At 43.5% G+C, this 15,065-nt stretch overlaps 1 protein-coding gene across 1 annotated transcript in view; it reads right to left on the bottom strand.

Moving 5' to 3' along the window:
* Nucleotides 1-6,418: 6,418 nt before the first annotated feature.
* The window catches only part of LOC141167420 (extracellular calcium-sensing receptor-like), a 29,565-nt gene continuing 20,918 nt past the window's right edge, over nucleotides 6,419-15,065 (bottom strand). The window contains exons 3-5 of the mRNA XM_073654825.1: nucleotides 10,202-10,429; nucleotides 9,993-10,116; nucleotides 6,419-7,335 (exon numbers count right to left, since the gene is read on the bottom strand). Coding sequence (XP_073510926.1) covers nucleotides 6,419-7,335; nucleotides 9,993-10,116; nucleotides 10,202-10,429 — 1,269 coding nt within the window. The remainder of the gene's footprint in view (nucleotides 7,336-9,992; nucleotides 10,117-10,201; nucleotides 10,430-15,065) is intronic.

Consider the following 15,065-nt stretch of genomic DNA (forward strand, 5'->3'; position numbering starts at 1 on the left):
TGTAATGAGGGTTCGCGGACTGCCTTCTGGTGCATGGTTGGTTATCTTAGCCTCTTGGCTTTCATTAGTTTTATTGTTGCCTTCTTGGCCAGAAGACTTCCGGACAGCTTCAATGAGACCAAATTCATAACTTTCAGTATGTTGGCCTTCCTCAGTGTATGGATCTCTTTTATTCCAGCTTCTATTAGTGCAAGAGGCAAATACACCGTGGCCATGGAGGTGTTCGCCATAATATTCTCTACTTGGGCCCTTGTTATCTGTATGTTTCTACCCAAGTGTTTCCTGATATTGTTTAGACCAGATATGAACTCCAAGGTACATCTTCTGGGAAAGTTGAGAAAAAGAACGTAACTTCAAATGGGAAGGGATGAATTTCTATTTTGGAAAAAATTGACTAATCATGGTACAGAAGTGGAAAATGTCCAAGATAAAGAAGAAGATGGCTATGTCCTCTTTCACTTAAATCACCCGAGAGCTTTACTTCTAGGCATTCTCTGCGAAATAAACTAGAAAAAAAAAATTCTTGGCTTACTTCACTTATGTCACCACAGTAATTTATTTATTTGACAGGTCCTGGCCTGTATGAAAAGCACCTGATGTTTTGATGTTATGAACATTTGGTCATTGTTATTTTGGTGATCACCAGGTCCAGCTACATCCATTGGTCCTAAATCCTCTGGTTTATAAGGTTGATGAAGAGCTGTTGCCTTTGAAAAGCATGGTGCCCAATATTTGGATCAAAATTGACAGTAAATTTTAAGCCTTCCCCTTCATCTGCCCAGAGGCGACCAATTTGGTACATGTTTCCATAAACTTTGAAAATCAATCTCACAAAATAGTTGGTAATTTGAAGGTATGGAAACATATTTATGAATGACACTGAGGCTATGCAATAAAAATCTTCACTTTTTTGCATCATTCATAATATGTGGGGGTTTTTTGGTACTAACTTGAAGTAACTTGAAGCTCCTGGGACCAAATATAAAAGTTGTAACAAGACCCTCATCTACCATACTTTAATACTATAATACTTGTGTCATCTTGTATACTTGTATCAGAGGAGCATTTGAGGTTCCTTGAGCTCCAAGGTCTGTGTATGGCTTCTAGTCTCTAAATATTGTGACACATACGTCTGCTTTGAAGCCATATACACAAAATAAAATGAAATTCTTGATCAAGACTATTGATTTATTTTTTTTATTATTGTAAGTTTCAAAATGTGCCCCCAAGGTCTCCATCATTGGGTAATGGTCTGACAACAATAGCATTCTATGTAGTCAGATGTGTGTCTATTTACATGGTTTGATACTATGTGACCCTGGCTTTCGTGCCCTTGAGCCATCATGCGAGCACAATGGTGAACACTGTGCAAATATTTTATGATTTTTAGTATGATAAACAGTAGCCACCATTTATTTCTATCTCTTATTCTTCATCCACATGAACACTATCTTCGGGTAAAGGGAGACTCCTAAGAAAATGAGGTGTGTAAAGGATGTTGGAGATTTCAATAAAACTTGTAAGGAATCCTTGCAGATTTAATGTATAATACACTTATTAAAAGCGTAAGCAGTACAGGCTAGCAAAATGGAGACAGTAGCAGAAGGAGTCAGACATATTCAATGTGCAAAGCCAGAAAGGCATTCAGACTAACAGTGTATATCACACGTGGGTGACACTTCCACTACTGACCATGTGACCAACTCCGAGGGAACTCAGTGCTGATGCATCGTTTGCATAATCCTTAAATGTGATTCCAATTCTTCACTGTATATAACCTAAAAGGCTACAAGTATAAAGTCATAGAGGCTGGATTGTCATACTTTTCATTATAGACAGGAGCTGTCTAATGATTATCAGTACATATGATAGGTGTTTCCATTTCCTTCCTCTGTGAAGATTCTTTGTTGTACAGTCCTTCATAAATCAGACATACATAGATCTACATAGACCAAAAAAGAAAAGTCAACAAAGCCTGATTCACACTGATACTAGGCAACTATCCCAGTGTAAAATGTACAGATAAGAACATCAAGAAAATGAATAAGTGAGAGAGTGGGATTCTATAATGGAAAAACCTGGAAGCTGTACTTTTAGGTAGAGTACTTTTTACATAAACAATTCATATAAAAATAAGGATAATCCACCTGTCCCCCCTCTATTTCCTGGCCTCTCCTCTCTGTCAATCTCTTCACTGGCTCCCCATTGCCCAGAGACTCCAGTTCAAAACCCTAACCCTGGCATACAAAGCCATCCACAACCTGTCTCCTCCATATATCTGTGACCTAGTCTCCCGGTACATACCTGCACACAACCTCCGATCCTCACAAGATCTCCTGCTCTACTCCCCTCTTATCTCCTCTTCCCACAATCGCATACAAGATTTCTCCCATGCATGCCCTCTACTCTCTACCCCAACATATTAGGCTCTCGCCTACCGTGGAAAACTTCAAAAGGAACCTGAAGACCCACCTCTTCCGACATGCATACAACCTGCAGTAACCCTCGCTCCACCATACCGCTGCACGACCAGCTCTACCCTCACCTACTGTATCCTCACCCATCCCTTGTAGACTGTGAGCCTTCGCGGGCAGGGTCCTCGCTCCACCATACCACTGCACGACCAGCCCTACCCTCACCTACTGTATCCTCACCCATCCCTTGTAGACTGTGAGCCCTCGCGGGCAGGGTCCTCGCTCCACCATACCGCTGCATGACCAGCCCTACCCTCACCTACTGTATCCTCACCCATCCCCTGTAGACTGTGAGCCCTCGCGGGCAGGGTCCTCGCTCCACCATACCGCTGCACGACCAGCTCTACCCTCATCTACTGTATCCTCACCCATCCCCTGTAGACTGTGAGCCCTCGCGGGCAGGATCCTCGCTCCACCATACCGCTGCACGACCAGCCCTACCCACACCTACTGTATCCTCACCCATCCCCTGTAGACAGTGAGCCCTCGCGGGCAGGGTCCTCGCTCCACCATACCGCTGCATGACCAGCCCTACCCTCACCTACTGTATCCTCACCCATCCGTTGTAGACTGTGAGCCCTCGCGGGCAGGGTCCTCTCTCCTGTACCAGTCGCCGTCACGTTTTGTTCAAGACTATTGTAATTGTTCTTGTATGTACACCCCTTTTTCACATGTAAAGCACCATGGAATAAATGGCACTGTAATAATAATAAATAATAATGATAATAATAATTAATGCATATTGTCCATACTGTAATCTATGATGTATGTAGTCATAATCCGCCAACATACTTTCAATGTGAAAAGTGCAAAAATTTGCAACTGTATAACCATTGCCACTGGAATACCAATAAAACAGCCATTTTTGGGTGTGTTAATTCTAACTTTGCCAACTTGCTGTATGGTTTATAGAATTTTCCCAGCAAAATCAGGACTATTGGAAAGTATGAGGTTTGGAAGTTAAAATGTTTTCTGGGTACAGTGGTAGAAGGTAAGCTATTTAAAGAAGTTATGGGGGCTAGGGGTAGCACGGTAGTCCAATGGTTAGCACTGCAGCCTTGCAGCGCTGGGGTCCTGGGTTCAAATCCCACCAAGGACAACATCTGCAAGCCAGACATCTGTATGTTCTCCCCGGGTTTGCGTGGGTTTCCTCCAGGTTCTCCAGTTTCCTCCCACACTCCAAAGACATACTGATAGGGAATGTAAATTGTGAGCCCCAATGGGGACAGTGCCAGTAATGTTATAAATTGTCTGAATTGTAAAGTGCTGCAGAATATGTTGGCACTATATAAATAAAAAGATTATTATTGTTATTATTATGGGAAAATTGTCTATTTGTGTAACCCCTTAACGACTTTGGACAGAAAGGTATATCCAAGGCCGTGTCCCTGCCTTTGATGCGGGCTCCGGTGCTGAGCACGTATCTTTCCCTGCACATTACAGTTGATCTGATCAGCTAACATGTGCCTTTAACAGCCATGGGTGTCTGTTAAAATGAAGAGTGTCAAACAAAGGGTACACGTGATGTTTTGGATGGAATATGTAATAGGTGCATCCTGATAAATTGGTGAATGGATCTTTGTTGCAAATGGTCACGAGGGGGCAATAACTTGAGAGAAAAAGAGATAGCATTAATTGCCAAAAGTACGAGAAGAATGAGATGTGAAGCGACTTGAAAACCATTATCCTCCTGCGCTGTCATATTCCAGATCCGCAGCCTCCCAGGAAGCCAGGAGTTAAAGGTGTTCAGTGCCCAAAGACTTGGCTGAGGTGAGGTGGCTGAACCCAACAGCCACTGAGCAAGACACAGAAGTACAAGGTGCTCAGTGCCCAGAGACATGGCCAAGGTGAAGAGGTTGAGCCCGACCACCACTGAGCAAGACACAGAAGTACAAGGTGTTCAATGCCCAGAGACATGATTGAGGTGAGACGGCCAAGCCCAACCACCACTGAGCAAGACGCAGAAGTACAAGGTGTTCAGTGCTCAGAGACATGGCCAAGGTGAGGAGTTTGAGTCCGAACACCACTGAGGAAGACACAGAAGTACAAGGTGTTCAGTGCCCAGAGACATGGCCAAGGTGAGAAAGCTGAGCCCGACCACTACTGAGCAAGACACCTAAGTACAAGGTGTTCAGTGCCAAGAAACACGGCCAAGATGAGGAGGCCGAGCCCGACCACCACTGAGCAATACACAGAGGTACAAGGTGTTCAGAGGCAAAGTCAAGGCGAGGAGACTTAACCCGTCCACCAGTGAGCAAGACAGAAATTATCTGTAGACAGATGGTTCACAGGTTTTACGGACTGACAAGATGAGAGCGACTCTGGATGGAGCAGATGGATGGGCCCAAGGCTGAATCAGTAATGGGCAGAGACCTCCACATCCACTCAGATGCCACAAAGGGGAAGGTGGACAGTGCTAAAGACAGCTTAAGAGCCTAATGAATACTGTTCTATTATTTAGTTCAATATATGATCAGTATGCAGTAAGCTCCTTGAGCTCCCCATGGTGGTGGTTTCAGACATGTAGAATTTTACTTTCAAATTAGTTCTCCTGAAACCTTGTATACTACATTGATTGATCCAAGAGAGGAAAAATTCAGGTCAACTTACTCAGACATCAGGTGCACTGAACAGCCGGCATTGCCCCGGGAGATTAACAGGAAAAAACAACAAGGAGTGATCCAGCATCCAGATGTCTTCTTTAAAATCAATAATCCTTTATTGGAAAAGTATTTTAAAAATCATATGCAGAAAAGTTACAACCCCCACGAGAGGAGGTGATGTACAGACTCGTTTCGGACCTTATGGTCCTTAATCATTGGATTACAATGATCCAATGATTAAGGACCATAAGGTCTGAAACGCGTCTCTATATCACCTCCTCCCATGAGGGCTGTGACTTTTCTGCATATGATTTTTAATATACTTTTCCAATAAAGGATTATTGATTTTAAAGAAGACTTCTGGATGCTGGATCAATTCCTGTTGTTTTTCCCTACATTGATTGATTGCTCATAAAAGGTGTATGGCTCATACACTTTTACAAAGAATGAGATTACACAAATGCATGCCTTCGAAACACAATATCTCTAGAGACATGGATAGTACTAGGCTCAATAGAACATAAGATTTGCAAAGAAGACATTATCTGAGTTGGGAAAAAAGTGAGCATTGTGAATCATGTGACATAGAACCAGATTCTAGAGAATGGCGGCACTTTCTAAAATGTAAGTGCATTACAAGCTCGTCCAATGAGTTAAAAAATAAGATGAACTGTAGAAATTCAAATTCACTAGATTCTCTCAGAAATTCAATTCGCATCTAATCAAATTGCTGGTAAAAAAAATCACAAAAAAACAGAACAGAAAAAACAGTTTATTGGCTCTGAGGTCTCTCTGGATCCCAAACAATAAAAAATCGAGATGTTAAAAAATATCGAAAACCAAAACATTATCCTCACCTTGCCTTTCACTTATCATGGCATCACAGTTTCTCTCCCAGTCCTCTGCTAGTTCCCCAAGCACTGTTCTACTCTTCCATCTTCACTTTTTGATGACTTCAGCACTGATTAGGCTTCAAGCCTAGCTACATTTTGATGCCATGAGAAGCGGGACAACACTTGTCATAAAATCGTGTAAGGCTCCATCAATGACCTTGTGTGATGTCCTGACCTGTTGATGCGGCTTGAGGTCAAATAAAAGTCAGTAATGGAGGTACCAAAGAGTGAAGATGGAAGAGAAGATCAAAGCCTGAAGGAGGGAGTGAGCCAGCAAAAGACGACATGGAAAAGTGCAGCAACCGAAAAGTTGAGTGTAATATTTTTGGGGATTTTTTCACCCGAGTTACTTAAGAGCTCTGTATCAAAATAACATAGCAGAAAGCTTGGAAATCTGTAACCGAATTTGAATTAAAGAAGTAAATCGATGTTCAAGAGTTGGCAGCTATTATGATTTTGGTCCTGCTTTGTCTTTGCCCCTTAGGTATTCCTTAGAGTTAATATCGGGTCGGAGCAATATGATGACACATTTTGGGAGAAACATACAAATCACAAGAGCCCAACTGGAAGATAAGATTGCAAAAATCTCCATGGCCACAACATATTGGCCCCTAGCACTAAGAGTGGCTGGGATGAAAGATATCCAGACACTGAGGAAAGCCAACATACTAAAAGTGATAAATTTGGCTTCGTTGAAGCTGTTAGGAAGTCTCCTGGCCAAGAAGGCTACAACGAAACTTATCGATGACAGCAAACCAAGATATCCCAACATGCACCAGAAGGCAGTAGAAGAACCTTCATTACACTCAACTATAATTACACCAGGTTGGGATTTGATGTTGTATTCTGGAAACGGAGGAGAAAGGGACAACCAAACAACACAGAGAGACAATTGTACAAGTGAGCACACAAGGATTATCATGTAGGACACCCTGGGGCTTGTCCACCTTCTGAGCTTACTATTAGGCTTTGTAGCCATAAAGGCAAACACAACCATGATGGTTTTGGCCAAAATACTAGAAATGCAAATTGCAAAGACCATGCCAAATATCACCTGTCTCAGAAGACATTTCACAGCTTCAGGGTAGCCAATGAAATTTAAAGAGCACAAGAAGCAAAAAAGTATCGAAAAAAGTAGAAGAGAGCTTAGAGAGTAGTTATTTGCCCGAACAATAGGGGTGCTTCTGTATCGAAAGAAAAGACACAATATGAAAAGTGTAAATACTGATGAGAAGGCAGCTGCAGCAGTCAAGGATGAGCCTAACGGACCTGCATAAGAAAGGACCTCGATGGTCTTCAGGATACACTTGTTTTTTTCAGTATTGGGCCACAAGTTCCATGGACATTTGTAACAATCGTCTGAATCTGAGAAAGAAATGGCAAAGCAGTTTAGGAAGCTATTTTTTTAAATATTTGATTAATACTTGGCAACTACTCAGAAGTGACATTAAGGAGATTTTTAAAAATGGCTTTCACAATGGCCCCAAGTACATTGAACAGTATACTGAATTCAAAATAGTCCATATGTCCCCCTTGATCATAAACTAAAATAATTACAGACTTTAGATCTGACCATCTAATGAAATATCAAAACACTCAAGAACAGACAAGATTTACCCATATAAAATACATCCCCTGAATAAATACCCCAGAGACCTAAATAAATATTGGCCATTCACCCAATCTTCATTAGCATTTCTATTCATGTAATTTATGCGACAGCTGTGAGATGGGTTTTTTTAGCCTGGGAAGGTGCCACTGGGCAAACATTTCCCTGGCCATAAAATAACATCTCACAACTGGTTTGTTAGCCACTACATTCCCCTGATCAGCACTAAGCAGCGCTTTAGGCACAACGTATTTATGTTGCGTCCAAAACGTGGTGTTTTAATAACACACGTTTGTTGTCGGTACATGTGAATCCACCGCATATAATGACATTGCAATCGGTCAAAATTTGCAGCGGAGACTGGTGTGTCCGGTACAGAAATTGATACGCTGCAGGTGAGTTTGGGTACGTGGCTATGGTCAGGAGCCGGTGCAGTTTTGACGCTGCGTGTATATACAGCTTCAAACCCGCAGTGTCCAGATGTTACAGCATAGTGCATGGGATCTCTAGAAATCCCATGTCCGCTATGCGTGCATCTGAGGCTGCTAGTCTCCACAACAGTTTTACCACTAGAATGTATTGAATGCAGTAAATACGCATGGTTCAGTGAACACAGGTGGATTTACCTGCGTTCAGTAGAATGCAACATTTTGGATGCAGAAAAAATTTGAGTCCAAAGCACTGCACGTCTGACTTATGGGCACAGAGCCTAAAATAAAAAAAAATAATGGGGTGGGCTCCCGCGTCATTTTTATAACCAACAGAAGGAAAGCCGACCGCTGGGGGCTGATATTAGTAGCTGCGAAAGGGGTCATTAGCCAACAATGTTCCCTGGCTATTAATATCAGCCCACAGCTGTGTGTTTAGCCTTTACTAGCTAGATTACAGGGGGACCCCAGAAAAAAAATGACGTGGGGTCCCCCTATAAAATCTAGCCAGCAAAGGCTAAACTAGACAGCTGCGGGCTGATATTAATAGCCATGGAAGGGGCCATGGATTTTTTATTTTATTTTCACTCTTTTATTATTTTTTTTACTGGCGCTGGCACGAGGGCTGGGAGAAGCAGGCTGCTGCTTCTCCCATCCACGCTGCTCTCGCTGTTATCAACCAGAGCAGCGGTCAGATGAGAGGAGTTACAGCCTCCTCTCCTGACCCGGGTACTAGCCGTGGTGCGATTCTTGTGCAATTTTGTGCCTATTGATTACATTGAAAAGCAGCAAATCCGCATGTATAGATATTATACATGCGGGTTTGCTGCGATTCAATGCAAGTCAATGGGTTCGATTTCGCTGCGAAAAAGCACCTGAATTGGTTGTGCTGCGGTTTGTGCCGTAATGATAATCCGCAGCAGAAATTTCCGCATCATGTGCAGATAAACATTACTCTACATGGCAGACCTATTAACAAGTGGTTTTAATGCGTTTCCAAGGCGGAAAAACCGCCGCAGAAACGCATTAAAACCACATCGTGTGAACTCAGCCTTAGTTTGTAAATTTAAATGGTCACTGTAGTTTCAACAAACTTTGCAAATTCAATAATACAAGAAAACTTCTTCTCTCCCCCCACTGTGCTGCTTTATTAAAAGCATTGTCGCCTGGTTAAAACAATTAATCACCTATCGACAGGATAGGCGATAAATTGTTAATTGGCTGCTGGGAACTAGACTGAACAGGCAAATGTGTACCTTGATGGAATGGAGTGGCAGTACACAAATGCAGCCTGTTCTCTACTCATTCCCTACAGGGCTGCCGAGAGCAGCACTTGGTTTTAGGACCCAGAAGTGGGACATCCATCGATCAGCATTCTATCACCTGTCTCATGGATAGGTGATAACCTATTTTAACACGACAACCTCTTTAACTAATCATTAGCTTTGAAAATTTGTCTTAGCCAAAAACAAGATGAAATGCCATCTTATTGAGGGATTAGATTACAGCTGTTGATTAAAATCTATGGAGAGTGTAGAGGTAGAAGAAGGGAAGACCAGAGTGAGAGACAGACCGATCATGCTACAGTTCTCTACTAAGTGACTCATATCCCCTTGAGCTAGATTCACAGCTACACTGCTGAGTACAGGTTTATAATGTTCTCCATGCTGCTGCTCTGCTACTGCTGAACATATAGTACATATAGACAGGAAAGCATTACTCCCTCATGTCTATGTGTGTTGTGAATATGAGAAATCATAGCAGCTAGTCTCCACCCACTAGCTAAAGGACAACTGAAAATTACACAAACCTTGCAGAGTAGTAAAACGGGGGAAAATGGAGGGTAATGGGCAAAAATAGTGTTAATCCTCGTAAATACACATTGTGGCTATTTTGAAAAGTCACAGAAAACTACAGATATGCTTTCAAGGGAACAGGATGCCCAGGTGGTCTGTTCGGTTACTATGGGTTTAGATATTACTCACCAGTCTTATTAGAGATTTCTCCATGAGGACATGGGACACACTGAAAACAACAGGTAGGTTCCCCTCGTCTCACTACCCTTCTGAAACCCAGAGGACAACTCTCACTACAGACAGATATCGGAGCCTGAAAAATAACAAGAATGGAAAGATTAATCAGTTTACGTACCACTCATCATGTTGGTGATGCCTACAGGTTTTCCATAACATACCTGCTCAATGCCAGAAGGCCACATGACAGCACTAACATTAATGGTGAAGATATTTCCATCAGTGGCTGCTGCATCGTAGCTTCCAACTTTGACTTTTTTCATGCCACCATTACCTCTGAGTTGCCAGTTGACAATGTCATATACCGCCGGGAGGTCTCCGTTCTCATCAAAGAAGACTTCTCTCCCATCACTCAGTTTTACATTAACGTTTTGAATATAGTGTTTCAACTATCGCAAAAAGAAATAAATAACAAGTAAGATATCCATTAACTGGAAAAAAAAAACTTGGCGTTTTTCCATTTTTTTGCTCCTGTTTGTTCCTCCCCTTCTGCCCAGAGATATGACGCATTAAATGTTCTGCCAAAAAATAGCTTGATTTCGCAGAATGAAATTTAGTTTTGAAAGACATCATTCATTTTACCATTCGATGTACGAGAAAAAATATTCTAAGCAAAACACAATTGCAAAAAGACTCTTGATTCCTTCATTGTTTTTTTGGGTTTTATTTGTATGGCGTTCATTTTGCATTAAAACCTGGAAATATGATTCTCCCGGTTAGTATGATTATTAAGATACCAAACTTCTAGAGTGTTTTTTTTTTCAATTAAGTGGTTAAAAAAATCTGAAATTAATTTAAAACAATAGTTTGCTTGTGTCGCCATTTTCCGAGACGTGTAACATTTTTGTTTTTGTGTTGAGCTGTGTGAACCTTGCTTTTTGTATGGCGAGCTGATGTTTTTTATTGATATGGATTATAATAAAGTCCTGGCACTCACGTTCTGATGAATTAACCATTTAATTCAATCAACAAGGATACGTTTCATCAACAATGTCATTGTTAATGAAAGCCTGGGATTGGCTGAAACGCGTCCTTGTTGATTGAATTAATCAGAACATGAGTGCTGGGACTTTATTGTAATCCATACATTAATCTTTCCACGAGCACCACCTTGATTTATTAACGGCTGATACATCCTTGGATTCTAAATTCGATGTTTTTATTGATATTATGTTGGTGAAAATACATTCCTATTGCATTTTTTGCAGCATTGTGGTCAACGAAAAAACAAGTTTCTGGCCTATTCGAGGTAATTAATTTTATATTTTGATAGATCAAACGTTTACAGACGCAGCAATACAACGTATGTTATTTTATTTTTTTGATATTTCTTTTTGTTATATAAAGGAAAGGATGGTGATTAAGATATTTTTTAATTTTTTAAGTCTTCTTCGGGAATTTTAACCTTTGATCGTCCAATAGCTTATACTTTTTCTTCACAGTAGCAAAATCATAGCAGCCCACTGGCATTTTGTGACCACATTGTTGAAGCGCCTACTCTGACCACTCAAAATAAAATGCCACTATTGGAAATAGAGAGCAGCATTTTAAGGGTTAACTGTAGTGGCCTGCTGGTGACAAATATAGTATAACACAGTCCCCATCTGCCAGATATGATGTAGGCTCAAGTCGTGAGCCCGCATCAAAGAAGGTTACCTTATGCATGATGTATTATTATTAGTGATGAGCGAGCATGTTCGGTACTGCTCGGTGCTTGCCCGAGCATCTCACTGCTCACTATTTCCGGGGATGCTCGGCGGGAGCTCGGGTCTCCTCCCTGCATGTTTGGCGCTCTTTAGATTGCTAATCAACATGCAGGGATTGCCGTCCACTCACTGTAAACCCGTAGTCATGTTGGTTGTGGCATTACAGTGATTGGTTGGCCGCACAGCGTCATCAGGTCTATATCAGACCTGGCGCCGCCATGCTCGTCACAGTCACTCCGGAATCAGGCAGAGTAGTGAGAGGTGCTGCTGAGCTAGGTAGAGACTAGTACCAAAATATATTAGAGACACATATACATCTCAACAAACAGTCCTTCTGAGGACTAATCCATCTGCAGAGATATCAGTCACGCAGTGTATATAGGCAGGCAGGCAGTGTATATAGCAGACTGCAGTGCACATAGCACAAGAGGCTCCATTCCAGTTTTGTCTGCTGCTGCTGTTAGATATTTCTAGAAATAGGCCCAGGTCTCAGGGGCCAGGAATAATTTTTTTTTGGATCTTAATCCTCATTATTTGCTTAAAAAGCAATACAGAGAACACTGTTGTTCTGCGCCATTTGCTTGTTGGCTCTGCAGAATACAGCCAGGTCCTTTCCATATTACAGCGCTAAAAATCCAGCTATTTAAAACTATGGTTTGTGCGTCACACGGATCACATATAATTGCGCTGAAATTACTGCCATTTTTGGCCTCCATTCAAATTTTTTTTCAGTGTGTCAGCAAAGTTTTTGACACTGATTTGCTGTTCAAAATAGTAATCTACAGGCTAGGTATTCAAAACTCTGTTTTCTCCGCCACACGGATCACATATAAGTTCGCTCCAAATTCAGTCATTTGTTGTGAGCATGGAAGATATTGTCCTCCATTTAAAATGGGCAAGACACGTGGCAAGGGACGGGGAACTGGACATGATGGTGATGATGGTGCATGCAGGGGCCGAGGCCGTGGGCAAGCTGAAATTGTGCCACAACAAACACCCACATTTTCTCGCTCAACCTTCCTGTCCCAATTAATAGGGGACAGTAGAACACCACTATTGAACAAAGTGCAGTGTGAAAAGGTTATTGATTGGATAGCAGATAATGCTTCCAGTCACTTAGCCACCACCACCACCATCTTGTCTTCCACACGGTCAAGTCTCAGCAGCTGTGAGTCTGGACCGCATATTCCTCACTCTGAACCTCCTTCCTCCCACCATGCTGAGTGCCCAGAGACAACTGATCCCACACTTGGACACTCCGAAGAGCTGTTCACCTTTCCATTTATAGATTCGGGCCTCTTGCCCGGTCCACTTGAAGCGGGGCAAGAGGAGATCACATGTAGCGATGCCCAAATATTTGCACAGCCACAGTCACACGAAGGTGACAGTGGGAAAGTGTCACAAGAGGTGGACGTTGATGAGACACAATTGCCAGAAAGTCAGGAGGAGGACCAGAGGGCAGAAGTGGGAGACGAGGTGGTGGATGATATAGTAAGGACAGCAGCACACAGGGGGAGGGAGGCAGATCATCCCAACAGGCAGGAAGAAGTAGTGTGGTGGCCGCAGAAAGAAGGCAGGCAATCGGTCCCCATAACTGCAACACGAAGGAAGCTGCCAGTACAACTGTTAGGTCTTCCCGAGTCTGGTTGTTTATTAAAGACTCTGCCGATAACCCTAAAAAGGCTATTTGCACCACCTGCCAGGCCAGCAGAAGCAGGGGAAGCAAAACTAAAAGCTTGACCACCACCAGCATGATCAAGTACATGCATCAAAGCACCCGACTTTGTTGGCCAAACCCCAGGGTCCAGGAACAGTGTCTGCAGGTGACACTACTGCTTCTTCCGCTGTTGTGCATGCAAGCCAATCCCCTGTCCATAGTGCATGCGAAGATGCCTCCTGCCCTGCACCTGTCATTGCACACTCTCAACTAGCACATCCTTGTCCCAGTGCAGCATTCAGTTGTCCATACCCCAGTCCTTGGAACGCAAGCACAAATACGCAGCCAACGCCCCACAGTCCACACTACTAAATTCCCACATTTCACGACGGCTTGCGCTCGAAATGTTACCTTTAAGGCTCGTGGAGACGGAAGCATTCCGCAACCTGATGGCGGCGGCCTTCCCTCGGTACACGGTCCCCAGCCGCCATTATTTCTCCCGGTGTGCTGTCCCCGCATTACACAAGCATGTGTCCCAAAATATCAGCCGTGCCCTCAACAACGCAGTTACTGGGAAAGTCCACCTAACCACGGACACGTGTACAAGTGCTTGTAGGCAGGGATGGTACATCTCGCTGACGGCACACTGGGTTAACATAGTGGAAGCCGGGACCCAGTCGGACCTTGGGACGGAACACGTCCCCCCGATGCCAAGGATTGCAAGCCCAAGGTCAATCAGGGTTGCCCCCACAGTATACAGCTCCTGCACCTCATCCTCCTCAGCCTCCGCCTCCTCTTCAGCATCCATCTACGAAATTACCACATCAGTCACAAGCTGGAAGCACTGCAGCACTGCCTCAGCCAAGCAGCAACAGGCTGTGCTGAAGCTAGTATGCTTAGGTGACAAACCGCACAATGCTGAAAAGTTGTGGACAGCTCTAAAAGAGCTGGCAGATTAGTGGCTAACACCGCTGAACTTACAGCCAGGCATGGTCGTGTGTGACAATGGCGGGAACCTGGCGGCAGCTCTGAGGCGAGGCGAGCTCACACACGTACCATGCCTGGCCCATGTGCTTAACCTCATGGTTCAGCGGTTTCTCAAATCCTACCCAGAGCTGCCGGATCTGCTTGTTAAAGTATGCCGCCAGTGTGCCCATTTTAGAAAGTCACCTACAGTTTCCGTGGTCCTTGCCGTGTTTCAGCAGCATTTGCATCTTCTGGCTCACAGACTGGTGTGTGATGTCCCCACACGTTGGAACTCTACACTGCAGATGTTGGGAAGGATTTGTGAGCAGAAGAGGGCAGTTGTTGAGTACCAGCATCAACAAGGCCATCGGTATTCAGTTCAGACTCCACACATAAGACCTCAGGAGTGGACACGGATGTCAGACATATGTACCATCCTCCAAAACTTTGAGGACACCACCAAGATTGTGAGCGGCGATGACGCCATAATTAGCATCACCATCCCGATTCTCTGTCTTCTGAAACGCTCTCTGCTCACAATCAAAGAGGATGCATTGCAGGCGGAGCACGATGAGATGGAGCAAGGAACCATACAGGGTGATTACACACAGCCAAGCCTCATCTCATCCCAAAGTGGATTGGGTGACAATGAGGAAGAGGAGGAGGAGGAGGAAGAACAGGAGCTAGTTTCATGCA

This window comes from Phyllobates terribilis, unplaced genomic scaffold, assembly GCF_046119375.1.
Source record: "Phyllobates terribilis strain yellow unplaced genomic scaffold, ASM4611937v1 Scaffold_11__3_contigs__length_659146591, whole genome shotgun sequence".
Classification (NCBI taxonomy): Eukaryota; Metazoa; Chordata; class Amphibia; order Anura; family Dendrobatidae; genus Phyllobates; species Phyllobates terribilis.